At 45.4% G+C, this 15407-nt stretch overlaps 4 protein-coding genes across 4 annotated transcripts; all 4 read left to right on the forward strand.

Moving 5' to 3' along the window:
* Positions 1–548: 548 nt before the first annotated feature.
* Positions 549–1915, forward strand: L199_006102 (uncharacterized protein; the record flags this gene model as incomplete). Its single annotated transcript, XM_064891803.1, has 5 exons — positions 549–681; positions 753–873; positions 941–1467; positions 1580–1670; positions 1741–1915. 5 exons carry the CDS (start codon positions 549–551, stop codon positions 1913–1915), a joined length of 1047 nt encoding a protein of 348 aa, XP_064747875.1.
* A 1285-nt stretch (positions 1916–3200) lies between these two features.
* Positions 3201–5606, forward strand: L199_006103 (uncharacterized protein; the record flags this gene model as incomplete). The annotated part of the gene is made up of 1 exon (XM_064891804.1): positions 3201–5606. The coding sequence occupies one exon, from the start codon at positions 3201–3203 to the stop codon at positions 5604–5606; it is 2406 nt and encodes an 801-aa protein (XP_064747876.1).
* A 1394-nt stretch (positions 5607–7000) lies between these two features.
* L199_006104 (uncharacterized protein) lies at positions 7001–12668 on the forward strand (the record flags this gene model as incomplete). Its single annotated transcript, XM_064891805.1, has 4 exons — positions 7001–7183; positions 7341–9407; positions 9469–11664; positions 11724–12668. The coding sequence occupies 4 exons, from the start codon at positions 7001–7003 to the stop codon at positions 12666–12668; spliced, it is 5391 nt and encodes a 1796-aa protein (XP_064747877.1).
* Positions 12669–13807: 1139 nt separating this feature from the next.
* L199_006105 (uncharacterized protein) lies at positions 13808–15356 on the forward strand (the record flags this gene model as incomplete). Its single annotated transcript, XM_064891806.1, has 7 exons — positions 13808–13905; positions 14118–14143; positions 14252–14364; positions 14462–14553; positions 14649–14725; positions 14824–14942; positions 15021–15356. 7 exons carry the CDS (start codon positions 13808–13810, stop codon positions 15354–15356), a joined length of 861 nt encoding a protein of 286 aa, XP_064747878.1.
* Between the last annotated feature and the right edge of the window lie 51 nt (positions 15357–15407).

The following is a 15407-nucleotide window of genomic DNA, read 5'->3' on the forward strand; positions in this document are numbered from 1 at the left end:
CAGGGTGTCAAATTGATACTACACCGGCATTTCCAGAGATATAAATCACGAGATAATCCATATCCATGAGAATACATAAGTCAGGAGATGAAGGTATAGTGAAACCCCTACGTCGAGAGAAGACGGCAGTGCAGTGTTGCATCCACTTCATGCTATGCATGAGGAGATGATGAGGTCACGTGGTATGAGGTATGAGGTATCACACGACCGATCATCTGTAGCTCAAAGTACGAAGGACACACTGTTTACTCTAATTTTGCAAATCAAACAATCTCTTAACACATGCGTTGACCAGCTGTACTTTCTCAACAAGGGCTCAAGTACGATGTCATCGTCTCGATACTTCCCCAATCCATATTCGCACGCAGTACTCACTCCAGATAAAATGCATTCATTCACACAATCAGACGTTGATTACCTTCTGGAAAGGATAAATAGACATATCCACCTCTCTAGACCAGACGTATATGTTGGTATGCCAACTCATTTGATCTGCACAGACGGCATGAGACTGACTATTTGAATTAGGTGCAAGCGGTATAGCTTTGATGCACCTCCATCTAGGTAACACCGCTCAAGCGTTCGATCTAATGAGGAGGATATCACAAAGTGGAAAAGGGGTAAGAGAAGGATGTTCGTTTTTATGTGAAGATGTGGGATTATGGGCTGTGCTGGCTGTGGGTGAGTTCCTTCTGGACCTTTGGAGTTCGAGAGCGGCTGGCTAAAGAGCTGATTATGCACAACTTAAACAGCAGCGTATCGAAATGATCCAGAAGATGCAAAGATCTCATTATCTCTCAATAAGATAATTAGTTCTTTCGAACATTGTAAGAAGGCAGATGCATATGACGAGTTGTTGTATGGTAGAGTAGGGTAAGCACTGAATACATATCCAATCTGGCTTTGGATGTACACGGTTGATTGGACGATGGCTACACAGTTATCTCTACGCTCTTCAATTTTTACGTTCCCACATCCCACCTTCAAAACTTCCCCCGGAGATCTCAACTTTGGCTAAAGAGACAGTCAAATTGATCTTGCAATCCGGTATATCCACATCCTCATCCTCATTTACGCAATCGCATGGAGATCCATCATTGCTGTATAAATGGCACGGTAAGACATACTTAGGTGCCGCACATGGTATATCAGGAATATTGACCATCCTGATGAGGGAACATCGGATATTCCACCATGGGCATCTTCTCATTGAAGGAAATTTGAGTATGATTGAGCGAACGGTAGATTGGTTAATTTGTCAGCGTGACAACGAAGGGAACTTCCCGTCAAGTCTAGAGAGTTCAGGTGGAAAGGAGTTAGTACAGTTCTGTCACGGTAATCCAGGCTTGATCCTTGTGTTAGGAGAAGGATGTAAATTATTTGGTAAGAGAAAGAATGATTGGATGGAAGTGGCGGTGAGAGCGGGAGAGGTGGTTTGGGAGAAAGGGTTGTTGAGAAAGGGAGTTGGTGAGTTATCGTCATCTGCGTTAATATCCTCTTGTCTTGTATTGTCTGATTCTGGATCATGTGACTAAAATGTCTCTGTTTCATGTCACCGACTTATTCGAGTTGTTTATAGGTCTTTGTCATGGAATTTCCGGAAACGCTTTTGCCTTGGGAGCTTTGTATGATCTGACTGGGGATGACAAATGGCTGCAGCGTACCCAAGCGTGAGTAACATACAAGATGTTTTGATTCTCCATCTCAAGCATTTAGTTGATGTAGTTCACGATTTTTTAGATTCTCCAGCATAGCCCTTAACATCGTAAAAGGTGATAGCGATCAACGTACATCCACGCCAGATCACCCATATAGCCTCTATGAAGGGATGGCAGGATTAGCTTGGCTGATCGATGATCTCGTCAAAGATCAAATCGGTGGCTTCCCCGCTTTCACCGATACAGAGTATACATGACGTTGCATCTTCCTTCTTTCCTATCGATAGGAACTGTTGTATTCTCTCTGATACGTCATTATACGCTTTCCTGCGATGAGATGTCCTTGGGTAGTAACGAACGCGTCATTCGTTACCCCGTTAGTCATCCTCGTCGCGCCACACTGCGGTGATTCGGGGAAATAACCCACGAATCGATGCAATTTTTCGATTTCTTGGTAGTAATCCATTTGTACTGTGTACTGTATGACGAATGCTTGGGATGCATGCTGGGGTGGTAGGAGGACAGGATACCACGCGCAAACCAACCAACCACCCAACAGGCATCAATCAATTCATCAGACCCATATCTCATTCCTTCTTTCCTTCATACCCAATCCACTTTCAAAAACGGTACATAGAGTAGAGTTTTTCTTAACTGGAACCCTCTATCTCTGCCGAACACACCATCAACCCAAATACTTCTTCCCTCTTTTCAACTTGTCCTTCAACCGAAAACTCATCGACATATCAACGTGTCGCTGGATTGGAAGAAAAGGTCACGCAGAAAATAGGAAAGACAGGTATTTTTCCCCTCCCACTCCCGCTTTTGAGATCCTAAGGAAACCCGTCAGAAGCTAGTCAAGTGATCAGTGGTAGTCAAACGTAAGTGTTATTTGACTCTCGCCGACCCAACCACATCACCGAGCGACCGATTCACTCAACCCAAAATCGCAACGCAACCTTAATTTCTCTGTACGGTGCGTTTTGGCTGATTAATAGACGTATCCCTTTCTTCATCGCCACCTTCCTTTCTTCTTTCCTTCTTTCATCTCTTTTCTTCTTCAACATCAACAGTCTCGACTCCATCCTTCTCTCCGTTTCAGTCGTCCATCGTTCAACTTAAATACGCACGGTCCACTCGCGTTTACGTTGAATTGATCACTCAACTACCAATCGACAGACGGTCTTCTCTTACAGCTATTCAAGCAAGTCGACGCTCCGCAGCCAACCTGCACACCTTCATTGGTAGTCTCAGCTCCTTGCTTATTACAAATCAACTTTTCCTCAACCTCACCTTTTTGTCGACTTCCATCAACCCATAACGTCATTGGAAACTCGATCATCGGTTTCCTACCCTTTCAACCTATATAAACCGACCGATCCCCCAAGTCGACAATCCATAAAGCGCATCTTATCAACCTATTTGCCACCCTCAATCTCTCTCCAAATCATCATTATCAACATCACCGGTACATTCTCCATCTAAGGAGGTTTTGTACCTTGGCCCCTGGGTCGCTTGGGGTCATCTCCCTTAATCGACATCATGCCTTACATCTTCGACACGCCCAACGGGCGAGAAGCATACGATCGAAGATCATTCGAAGCGGAGCAGCCAGATTACGCCGATATCGAGCTTCTCAAGCTTCTTAATGGTGGAGGATACCATAAACAAGCTGAAGTTCCCATGCAAAGTGAGAACTACAAGTCATATGGCTATCAACAACGTGCAGATGAGGAAGAGGAGATTGAAGTGAGTAGACAACAAGTTTGTCCAAAAGTAGTATCACCATCTACAGACTTGCTGACCATGCCATCCCTTCATTCTACCCTTCCTTCCATAACCCTCTCCACCCCAAACCACTCATTTGTCACTCCTTTACCTGACCCACCTTTCATTGTGGACCTAACTCACCTCCGTCATGTCGAAATTTCCGACCACCAAAAACAGGACGACTTCACGATGAACAGACGATACCCTCGAATGTCTTTCAACGGTCGTCCTTATCCTCCCGTGCCGCCTGAAGCTAGTACCCTCGCTCGACCTTTCGATGAATGGTCCAACAAGGATATGCTCCCTTCCCGACATCACGATATGCAAGGTTCCATGCAGCAAGGCTACTCTCAAGGAGGACGATTATTTGGTGAATCAGCTCCTGTTTACCCCGAGACCAACACCAATATGTTTGCCTTTGAACCGGAAACTTGTCTGAATCCTTCTCAAGGTATCGGCTATTACCACCAACAGCAACAGCAACATTCGGTATGGACACCTCCACATGCTCACGCATGGTCCAACGCTTTCCCTACCGACTTCCATGCTCCTGTTCTTCATCCTCGATTGATTCAACTTCCCGAGCAACCTATCACTCCTCATGACACCTACCGATACCCTACCAGTCATGTCGATCATATTTACGTTGCTCCTTCCGTACCTGAAGTTCCAACCGAGACGATCAATGCTGCTTTCGCTGTATGGTACGCCAATCAAGTCATCAGTCTTTTGGCCACTCCTGGATCTTTCCGACCTGGTGTCGGAGGTGCATCCGATGTGATCTGGGGAATCGGTGGAAGAGAAAAGGAAGCTTGGCTCCGTGTCGGTCGATCACCTCCAGACTACTCTAAACCTTGGGGTAGAATGGGTATGACCACTACACCTATTCCTGCTCCTCGTAGAACTCGACAAAGGAGACCCGATCTGGAGCCGAGAGATCCTTGGAATGTCGCTTGGGCTCATTCCATGAAACCTAGCTCCACTTTCGTCAACTTCATCCTCGACATGATTCAACGTATGACCATTTCGCCCACCGCTCTTGTCTCTGCTGTTTGGTTCCTCCACGGCCTCGGTTTCCACGAAGGTGATGGTGTGAAAGGTGCCGAATTACGAGATTTTCTTCGAGAATACCGATCATACGAATTGGAATCTATCGAAAGGAGAGTCGCTACTTTAGGTCTCATGTTAGCTGGTAAATGGTTGGACGATAATTCATTCCTGACCAAGTCATGGTGCGAAGTCACTACTATCCCCGTCAAGCAACTTGATCGAATGGAAAGAATCGCTCTTGCCGATTTGCACTTCTCGCTTCATGTCCCCGTTTCATCATGGGTCGACCACGTCAACAAGCTTTACACCGCGCTTATCACCAAAGTCCTCCCTGATGAAGTTGACCTTGTCATTACGCCCATCATCGATGATATGGTGACTGAAGCAAGAAACGTCGAACTCGAAGATGATTGTCAAATTGCCTCACCGCCAACTCACTACGAACGCCGATTGTCATCTGATGAACTTCCCGCCGCTGCTGATCAAGCTATTAGTCGAGATTGGGGAAGCTTCGCCAGAACATACGGTATCTCTCAACAAGACATGCGAGATCTCGAAGTAGATGTAGAGATGGAACGAGCTGAAAGGGATGTCAACGCTTTGGTCAATGATGAGTATCTGGGCGATGAGATGGAAGAAGATGAAGAGGAGGACGAAGAGTTTTTGGATTATGACGGTGCCAAGAAATGGTTACCTTCCATGTCCGAGTTGAAACGATCTGGTTCTAACTCTAGCGATACCTCTCTCTCATCTTATGACAGTCATCGACGAGGGTTCAACCAGCCTACTCAACCTTTCCATGTCCCTTTGGACTTGCTCGAAACTCCCCCTAGACAAAGATCATATAGCGATTGGACTCAAGGCAGCTCTAGATCCGATCACTCTATCGACTGGGAGTCCAACGACTTCCTTTATCCCATTGTTCCTTCTGAAAAAAAACATTGCTTCGACTGTCAAGATGGCGTCAAGTCAGCAAGACCTCTCCAACATTCTGCATACGTCGAACCTGGTGTCGAGCTTGTTCAACCCACAAGATACCTCCAGGAGTCTCAAAAGGGCAATGTAAACATGAATTATGGATCAACGTCAAAGAGGTGGGGTAAACCTGTTGGTGCTGTACAGTGGTGATTTTTACCACTGACACTGCGGAATTACTTGCAGGCCAGAATCGATCATTCGAAATCGCGCTACGAACTCGTACACGAGATGTTTGAACGATAATTCGTTCGAATCCGATTGGTCATATTCACCTCATTATAATGTTTATTAAATTTTCTCCCATTCCTATTTGAGATATAGAATAGATCTTTTTCTTTTTCTCACCCTCATTCCCATCCCGATTCTGCACGAAACGAACAATTACACACTATTTTACCATTTTAAATGTGTATATGTCGAAATCAAAGCGCGTAACATGTTTTTATCTACGTCGCCTTCTATCTTTACCTGACTCGAACCAAAGTCACTTATATACCCATTTCTTTATCAAGATATACGAATATACCATTTGATCAAGTTCCTTAATCCCACTCAATTCGGGTTGGTTTAAGTGACTTGTTTAAGATCTTATATCTCTTTCTCTTTCATATAGAAAAAAACGCCCATTAGCAAAAATGCCAACCTCCCCTCTCTTTTTATATCTTACTTGAACTTTAGCTATTTTCTCCATATTAATTTCGCTATTGTTTCTTTTGTTATCGATCGTATCGTAACGTGGAGGTACCGTAGAGAGGTTTGATACGATACATAAGAGGAAGTTTCTTTAATAAACTTTATCGTTTCTTACAATCTCTTTTTTTTCTTTTTTCTTTTTTTTAACTTTTTTTTTTTTTTTGCTTCGATTCGTAGAAGACGTAATATATTGTTGTATCTTCCCTTCTCCTTCTTCGCTTCTAGATAGCTCCATACAGTTAACAGAAGAGAAATATTCAAGAGAGAGAGAGAGATGCAATGATTTTCTACGATGCTTTTGGTACTGTCAGTTGCAGTGCACGTACCTGATAATTCCCGTTATAGATTATATCCCCGTATGAGTGGCAAACTGTGTAAAAGACGTTCAATGGTGAGTAGGGTTTTTGTAATTGTAGGAGTGTCGAAATACAAACTTTCATTCATGGTTTATAGTTTGTAATCAGAAATTCCTAATTCACACTTAAACTTTGTTGTTTGTTCCATTGTCACTCGAAAGGTGCAAAACAGAAAGGAATACTTCAAGTCGCTCCTTGGACAGTGATCTTAGTATGTTAACTTGATACACCAACTAGATATCAACGATATATTGACCGATCTTACTTCATATACCATCGTCACTGCACTTGACAGATATACCAAGAAAGAACGAAGGGAGGAAATGTTATATTTAGATGACATCTCGAAATAACACCGACGAAAACAACAGACAATAAAGGAACAGATATACAAATACCACAGATCGCATCTAATACCCAATATACCATATACAACAAATACATAAGCGTAGACGCACAAACCCCAATCCCATTAGTGAAGATACCTCAATGACAATGTATCCTGAAGCTGGACCATCACGTCCCTCTTCATCTTCAACTTCGTATCCCAGTAACGCTAGTAACAAGTTACCCCCTACACCTTCTGGATCTGGATCTGGTTTACCATCGAGGGTATCAAGATGGGATGGTGAGTATGATAGAGATAGGGATAGGGATGAAAGGATAGGTGGTGGTTATGTAAGTTGAATCTACTGCTTCTGTAATTTTACTTCATTGTCCACATCTCACATTTTGTCATCTTCGACCCATTTTCACTTTGTTTCCTTTCTCTCTTTTCATCTTCACCATCACGATGGGACGGAATAAGACTAATAGACGTAATAATCGTAAACAGCCTCCATCTTCCAGCTCATCCTCCTCTCGACAATATGCCATTCCACCATGGCAAAATCGCGCACCCCGACCAGGAGGTAGTAATGTCTATCGACCTCATTCCTCCTCTGGACCTGGACCCGGCTCTCGACCTAGGAGTCTAACACCATCGCCACCACGTAGAATGCCCTATGATCGAGAGCGCGAACGAGATCGGGATCGTGAGAGGGACCGAGACAGGGATAGGGATAGATTTGATGTTCGAGATAGGTTAAGTCTTGATTCACCCGGTGCACCTTATCGATCGTCAAATGGTCCAGATGGTCTACCACCAAGAAGAGTGTCAGGTTATGCTCCCCCCCCAAGGGATAGAGAACCAAGTTGGTCATCTAGATGGAGAGAAGACAGGTATCCCCCGAGAGAAAGGGAGAGGGATGATCCTCGTTCATCCGTACCTTCAAGATATCCTCCCCCACCACCGCGCTCACCACCATCTGCTCCTAGAGGTCCAAGGTCAGGATCAGTATCCGCGTCTACCGCTCAAACTCCTCCATCATATTCTTCCAGGTTACCTTCCACCTCTGGTCCAAGTAGATCGAATAATTATACTCCGAATAGAGATTCTTTCACTTCTCGTCAATTCGATAGATCGGTCAGTGTCGGTGGAACGGGGCCTGGACCCGGCGGTCCTTCGACATCTCGTCCTGTATCTCCTTCACTCTCTGCTTCTGGAGCACAAACGCGGCTCAGAGGTTCGTCCAGTCCAGTTGAAAGTAAGAGACCTAGAGACACGGATGGTCCCTCTAGTGTACCTACTTCGCAAATTCCTTTACCTGACGTCAAGCCATCAGCGGAAGAACATGATTTGGAAGAGGGAGAAGTGATCTCACCTGTGCAGGCTACGACGGTACCTTCTTGGTCGTATGATGAGAGATCTAGAAGGAACTTTACGCCTCCTCGAGATCGTGAGAGAGATAGGTGGGATAGGGATAGAGCAAGGGAAAGGGATAGAAGACCTCTTTCACCACCTTTACCATCATCTACTTTTGGTACTAGAAGAAATCTTGACGATACCTGGACTCATAGTAATAGGAATGATAGGAATAGGAAAAGAAGCTCCTCGAACCCTCCTGCAAGATGGAATTTAGAAGATGGTCACGGTCAGGAACTGTCATCGTCGGTATCAATGCCTTCGCAACGATCACCTAGAAGATCAGTAGGTCAACCAGAAGAAGGAGAAGTGGCTACTGTCCGGGCTACTATACGAGATGATCAGATGCAAAAGGAGGATGATGATGAAGAGAAGAAAGTGGATAGGCCACCTACACCTCCTGTACCACCCCCTGCGACTCGGAATTATACTGCGAATAGTACCTTGGACGTTGTGGATATACCTTCAAGACCTGATACACCGTCTCTCCCACCTCCACCTGCTGATCAACCATCATCATCGTCACTGGCACTCCCTGAATCGGTATCTGTGTCAGATGGGCAGCCGGCAAGAACGAAGGTGGATGTGGAAGCTATACCTGATATATCTACATCTGATGATACGAAGAATATTCCTGCTATTGATATTCATGGGGAACCAATACGTTCGGATGAAGAGACGAAGATGACTGTTCGGATATCAGAGAATGATGCGAGTAGTGATGATGTTTTCAGGAACGATAATTCGGCAATGAAAGCTGGTCAACAGGATGTACAGAAGGACCGACCACATGTCGAAGCTGAAAAGCAAGATATCGAAAGATCCCAGGATACTGCTGATACCCCTATGGAAGTCGATGAACCTGTAGTACCAGAATTCACACCATCAATGGAGGACCGAATAAAGGAAGGTGAAGCGAAGACACCAGCGTCATCTCTTCAAGCATTGCCGAATGGTCATGTGGAAGCCGTTTTCAATACACCGCTTGACAACGAGACTGTTCCAGGGATGAAGGAAGATACAGGCAACGACATCGCTCAGACAAAACCCACTTCTCCAGTTCTCGCTCTACCTACACGCAGCTCACCTTCAAAAGCCGCTATCGACTCTGTTTCTCTCATCCAGGAAACGTCTTCTGTGTTGGAAACGGTACAGACCGTAAGTTATTCGCGTGCTCTCATACAGGTGGACTTGGACGCTAATACGGAACCTGATGCAGGAGGCTAAGCTTGGTCACGCTTCCACCATTGCGGTGTCCCACGACGAAGTAGAGTCCGCTGTAGTTCAGGTCCAATCACCCACAACCATCACCTCCGACAAAGTTGCCATTCCCGAAACTCCAGCCAGTCCACTGGCACGGCGTGTTACTATTGCTGAACGAAGAGCTGTCCAATTGCCCTCTACCAAGGGGCCATTGTCATCACCTTTTGGCGACAGTGAACCCAGAAAAGATCCAATGCCTACAGCATATTCCACTTCAACGGATGCCGAGACTGAAGCTGGACCCAAGACCGCAGATATCGACGAAGCGGATACACCTATATTGGAAGACGCACCTGAAGAGATCAAACAAGCCAACCTCATCGCTGCTATCAAAGCTAGGCAGACAAAGCAGACTATCACCTTCGATCCGGTGTCCATCATAGCTTGGAATGTATCGGCTGCCCCTGCGCACTCATCCCGAACAATAGCGACAGATGACAACGACCGTTCAGTGATGTTGAAGAAGACCACCTGGCCACTCAGCCGCCAACAACGCATCGTAGCGAAACTTGTAGCTAGCACGCTTTCACGGGAGAAGGAAGATCTCGCAGCCAAATCTGAGAGACTGAAGAACGAATACCTCGAGCTCGATCAAGAATGGCAAGAACATTGCAACTTCCTAGATTCGCTCATGGAGAAACGTGGAGAAGTTCCAGCGGATCTGTATGCTGTTCCTGGTGCTTTGCCTGTTGTCACGCCCGGTCCAGTCGCACCTACCACACCACTACCTGAAGATCTGTATAATGCCCGAGGTAATAGACGAAGAGGTGCGGGAGATGCTGTACATACCGAGGCAGAGTTCGAGGCGATCCTCGCTGGTCTTGCTGATACAGCAGCGAAAGATCCGACCTATCGAGCCAATAAGACTTCAGCTGTTGTCCCCGATATGCTACTGGACGAAGAACGTAAACTTCGGTATGACGACGATAATGATCTAGTGGAAGATCCATTGGCATTCTACGATTTCAAAGGTAACGCAGAACCTATTTGGACGACCGAAGAACGTGCTATCTTCGTTAGAAGATATATGGCTTATCCGAAACAATTCGGTAGAATCGCTGATGGTATCCCCAACAAGTCTGCTTCCGACTGCGTATTGTACTACTACCGTACGAAGAAAGAGGTGGATTATAAGGGTATGTTAGCTAGTAAACGTGGTGGAGGTAAGAAGAAGACTATGCCGATCAAGAAGGGAGGTAAAAGTTCTGCTCTTTTGGCCGATATGGATAGACAGAAACCGACTGTCTCAAATGAAGTCAATACACCTGGCAGAGGAGGTAGAGAAAGGGAAGAGTCGGTTATACCTGGCACAAGCGCTAGAAAAGGTAAAACAGTGGGAACTCCTGCCGAAGGAAACGGACCCGGACGAAGAAGGAAGACAACCGCACCTAGTATCGCTTCTACGACCAACGACGATGATGAGAAGCTTGACTCGAATGTCACATCTAGAGCAGGAAGTGAAGCTCCTTCGGTTGTCACTTCGAAAGCTAAGATGAGAGTTACGATGAAGACTGCTAAACGCCCTCGAGTCAGCTCTATATCGGAAATCAACGCTGCTCGTCCATCTGTACCTTCCACTCCTTCTGCTCTCACTGTTGTCGATCCCATGACTTCGAATCCTACTGTTCCGGTCACCGCTACTACGTCCACACCCGGTCCAGCTCCTGTCACAGTTATTGCAGGCGCAACACCTACGAATGAATCCCTCGATCCGACAACCGCTCAATCTGAACTGCTTCCTCCAGTCAAACGAGCAGGTAAACGACGGAAGGTTCTCGCGGAAACATCTGAGGGTACGGCCGATCCCAATGCTACTCCTATCGCCAACTCGATTTCCACTCCTGGAGCTACTCCGATGGGTACAGGGGCAGCAGAGAAACCTACCAGACGGTCAGCGACCAACTCGTATTGGTCAGTTGAGGAGAAGAGGAGGGTGAAAGAACTTGTTTTGGTTCATGGGGCGGATGTCAAAGCGATCGCAGCTGAGTTGAAGGGTAAATCAGAGAGACAAGTCGGGAATTTCTTGGAAGGACATAGAAACGAATTGGTAGATGGGACTGGGGCGCCCCTCCCTCCGTTGAATTTGGGAGTCATCAAAGCTGAAGAAGACAAGAGGAGTTTGACTAGAAGAGTATCACCAGTAGCTAGTTTAGTAAGTCAATCTCATCGCACCTTTGCCAATTGTACTGACAGCTCACACTGTGTTTATAGTCCGGAAGCGGGACCTTCCGTTCTGCTCAACCCACTCGAACAATCTACGATGCCTACCCATCATTCATGAGTCAAGATCGATACGAACCTAGGTTAGGCATGTTCCCTCCTAGTCCACCTCATGCACCTGCTACAGCCACACCAACGATGCAGTCCGGCGGTATCCCGGATTCTAGCCCTTTGAAACCTGTCTCACGGACGGGCGGCATGCGAATATCAGCCTTACTCAATGACGATGCACCTGCATCTTCTTCCATCGTCGACAGACGACCGTCAACCGCTCACTCCAATCCGGATACCATCGATGCCGCATCGGATGGTACAGTGGACGAACGGGATATAGACGGAATGACCAGACCTTCACCTAGATCTGTCGCGCCGGTACCCACATCGGCTGCTACTTATGGAAGGTACGACCAGAGACCGGATCTTGACCGTTATCGGTCCTCATCCTCCCTACCAGCTGCCTCGCCATATCCTTCGAGTACGACATCATGGTCGAATGGGACATCCAGAAATGATATATATTCTCACAGAGCGGCAACTACCACTCCAGTCCCTATACCATCTATGACACATAGACCATCTTGGTCAGATTCCAATGCTCATCATTCGCCTCATGCTGTACCACCTGTACCCGTGCCTGTAGTGCACCGATCAAATTCTTACGCACACGCACCGAACGGGAATTATGATTCATCACATCACAATCATAATCACCATCACCATCACCATCACCATCAACATCATGGTGTCTCACCATATCCTCCAGATCGATCATACGCTCGTGACTATCCTCATCACCATCATCAGCATCAACATCAAAATAGCTTACCACCCTTGAAAAGCACTGTCGGTCCACCTCCTCTGATGGGACCTGGGAATCATACTCATACTAGTAATCATGGGAATTCGGGTGCCTCGACGCACCGTCCATACGAGTAAGTTTTTAGTCTGATTTTCGAGGAAAAGGTACCATCAAACGTTCGGGGTACCACGGAGATGTTCAGATCGGGTTGTGTTTGTATACTGTCTTTGTTTGTTTTGGTGCATAATCGAGTATTGTTCGTTTATCTATGGTATTCTATGGAGTTTTTGTGTTGTATTTTTATATCATATTAGAATGTAAGATGTAAGGTGTCAAATGGATGGATACGAACAGTATATATATATATATATATATATGTATATATATATATAGTGTAATGTTTATGCAATATACAGGAGAGATCGACGTGGGCGCGATGATCTTACCACTCTTGAAGGTACGTATGCTACAGGTAGTAACTTACACTTAGATACCTTTAGTTCCGAAGAATTCAGAAAATCGAGCAATGGGCTAGTGGATTATTTGACGGACCCGAAGAGTGCCTGGTTTGACTTGATTTCGTGGTCACAAGCATAAAACGGTCCAGATCCAGATATGGATATATAGATATAGATATGGATATGGGATGTGAAAGATAATGGGATCGCATGGTACATTATCATTATCATTATCATCATCATTGACGACGATCAAATCTCAAGATCTCATTTCGACAAAAACAGAGTCACAGCCCAATAAGGTCGTCCGTCGCTTGATTCGTATTCGGTTGAGTTAAATGAGCAATTACATACATGACAGTAAGATTAAGGGAATGTTAAACTTAAATTATTGAATCTACTCGTATTGGAACTGGAAATCTATATATACACTACTCTACAAACTTGATTCATACCTACCTATATCTACAGTACTAGTTCACTGTCCAACTTATCCAAACACCATTGTAGGGTAGGAACGATATCACCTGCTTTCGGATCGATCTTCATCGGACTACCAGTATAGTGCCACCGTTAAATAAAAGATAAAAACAGATCGGACGAAGCGGCTATCCGAAAGGAAAGAAGAGGACATAGTCAAAGGATCGAATGATCTGAGAATCTTCATTGCAAGTAATCTTATAGCTAAGACTGTCAACACATTTATATCTGGAAGATACCGACAGATAGGCATCTTGTCTTGACCGGACACTCATACATCTCAATAAACAAATCTCATAGAAAAAGAGGAGGTCATTACAGTCAGATCAGAATACACGATGTCAGACGTAGAAACTATCTTGGCTAGTGGGATGACCACACCGTCAAAGAGGGGATGGAAAGGTACGATCGCTGTCGATATGGATGATGTTCTATGGTGAGTACAATTGAGTCCCTTCGCATACTATCATACCATCGTTCTACTCTTATCTCTGTTGGGGACTGGGTCGCTTTCACCTTGAACCTGAATAAAAGATCGGGAACATCGGGAAGGCTGAGGCACAAGGCAGGCGTCTTGGTCGTGCTTTCCTTCTCTCTTCCTTCACAAGCTGATCATTAACATTACGTGACTACAATTCGATCTCACAGTCAAACAAACGCTACGATAGTACATAGTAAGTGCATTCATCCATCTCATGCAATACCATGCCATCGCTTGGGAACTATGATCTGATCTGGAGAACCTGCATGCTGATATCTACGAATATCTTTCACTCGTACAGTGCACAACGAACTATTCGATACTCAACCTCCATTGACTTTGGCTGATTTTAAGAATTACTTATATTGGATGAACAGAGGATGGGGCACGCCGGAGGAGACAGTTGGAATGGTTGTGAGTTGACTCTCTTTCTCTTTGCTCCCTTCAGCCATTCTTACATGTCATCACGGCTCAAGCTGACCTGGGTATTGCGACTCATTCCGAATTTCAGGCAAAATTGTATCAAGGTGGTTTATATATGCGAGCACCGCCTGTTCAAGGAGCTAAAGAGGGTTTGCGACGTCTGAAAGAGCTAGGGTATAAGTGGGTATTCCTTTTTGCATCACACTATATCTGTCTCATACATCTCGAATAAACGACTGGGCTGGCTCGCAGACTGATACTGCAATATTTCACAGTCTGATAATCATAACAGCCAGATCGGAAAATCAGAGAACAGGGACAGAAGATTGGATAGCCGAATATTTACCTGATAGTGAGCATCGCTACGGGCGCTTCTCTAAGTTATTTTGAATCGAACTTTTGCCAGAGCTTCGGGAGATGATCTAGTGCAGTGCTGATTGAATGAGATAGTATTCGATGAGATACATTTCACCGGCGCGTTCCAGCATCTTGAACCTACTCGAGAAGAGAAAGAGGGTCATGTAGCTAGGAAAGCGGTGGTATCGCATCATAAACGATCGAAAGCTGAGGTAGGTCAAATTTATCGTATGACAAGAGACAAACAAATGGACATTATAGCTTACATGATTTGGTTTACAAACAATCAGATAATACATACCACCTCATCATTATTCCTTATTGACGATTCCTCCGAAAACGCCTATGACGTTTCGACTTCGACCTATCCGCACGAAGGGCCTACGAAGGTATTGCTATTTGGTGATTATCCATGGAACGCCATTGTCCACGATCCATCCGAGAAGTCGCCGATAGAAGGCATGACTTTTCATGAGAAGCAAGAGAAAGGTTTGTTGGACGAGTACGAGAGGTTGAGAGAGCAGAGGATAAAAGATGGTTGGTTACCTCCTGGTGTGGAAAGGGTTGGGGACTGGGAAAAGGTGGTAGAGTGGGTGGAGAGGTTCGATAAAGCTAGACAAGAGTAATACTCTAGAAGGCAATAATTCGATCAGACAACGGAGATTAGACTATTTCAT

The sequence above is a fragment of the Kwoniella botswanensis genome, chromosome 1 (assembly GCF_036426115.1).
Source record: "Kwoniella botswanensis chromosome 1, complete sequence".
Classification (NCBI taxonomy): Eukaryota; Fungi; Basidiomycota; class Tremellomycetes; order Tremellales; family Cryptococcaceae; genus Kwoniella; species Kwoniella botswanensis.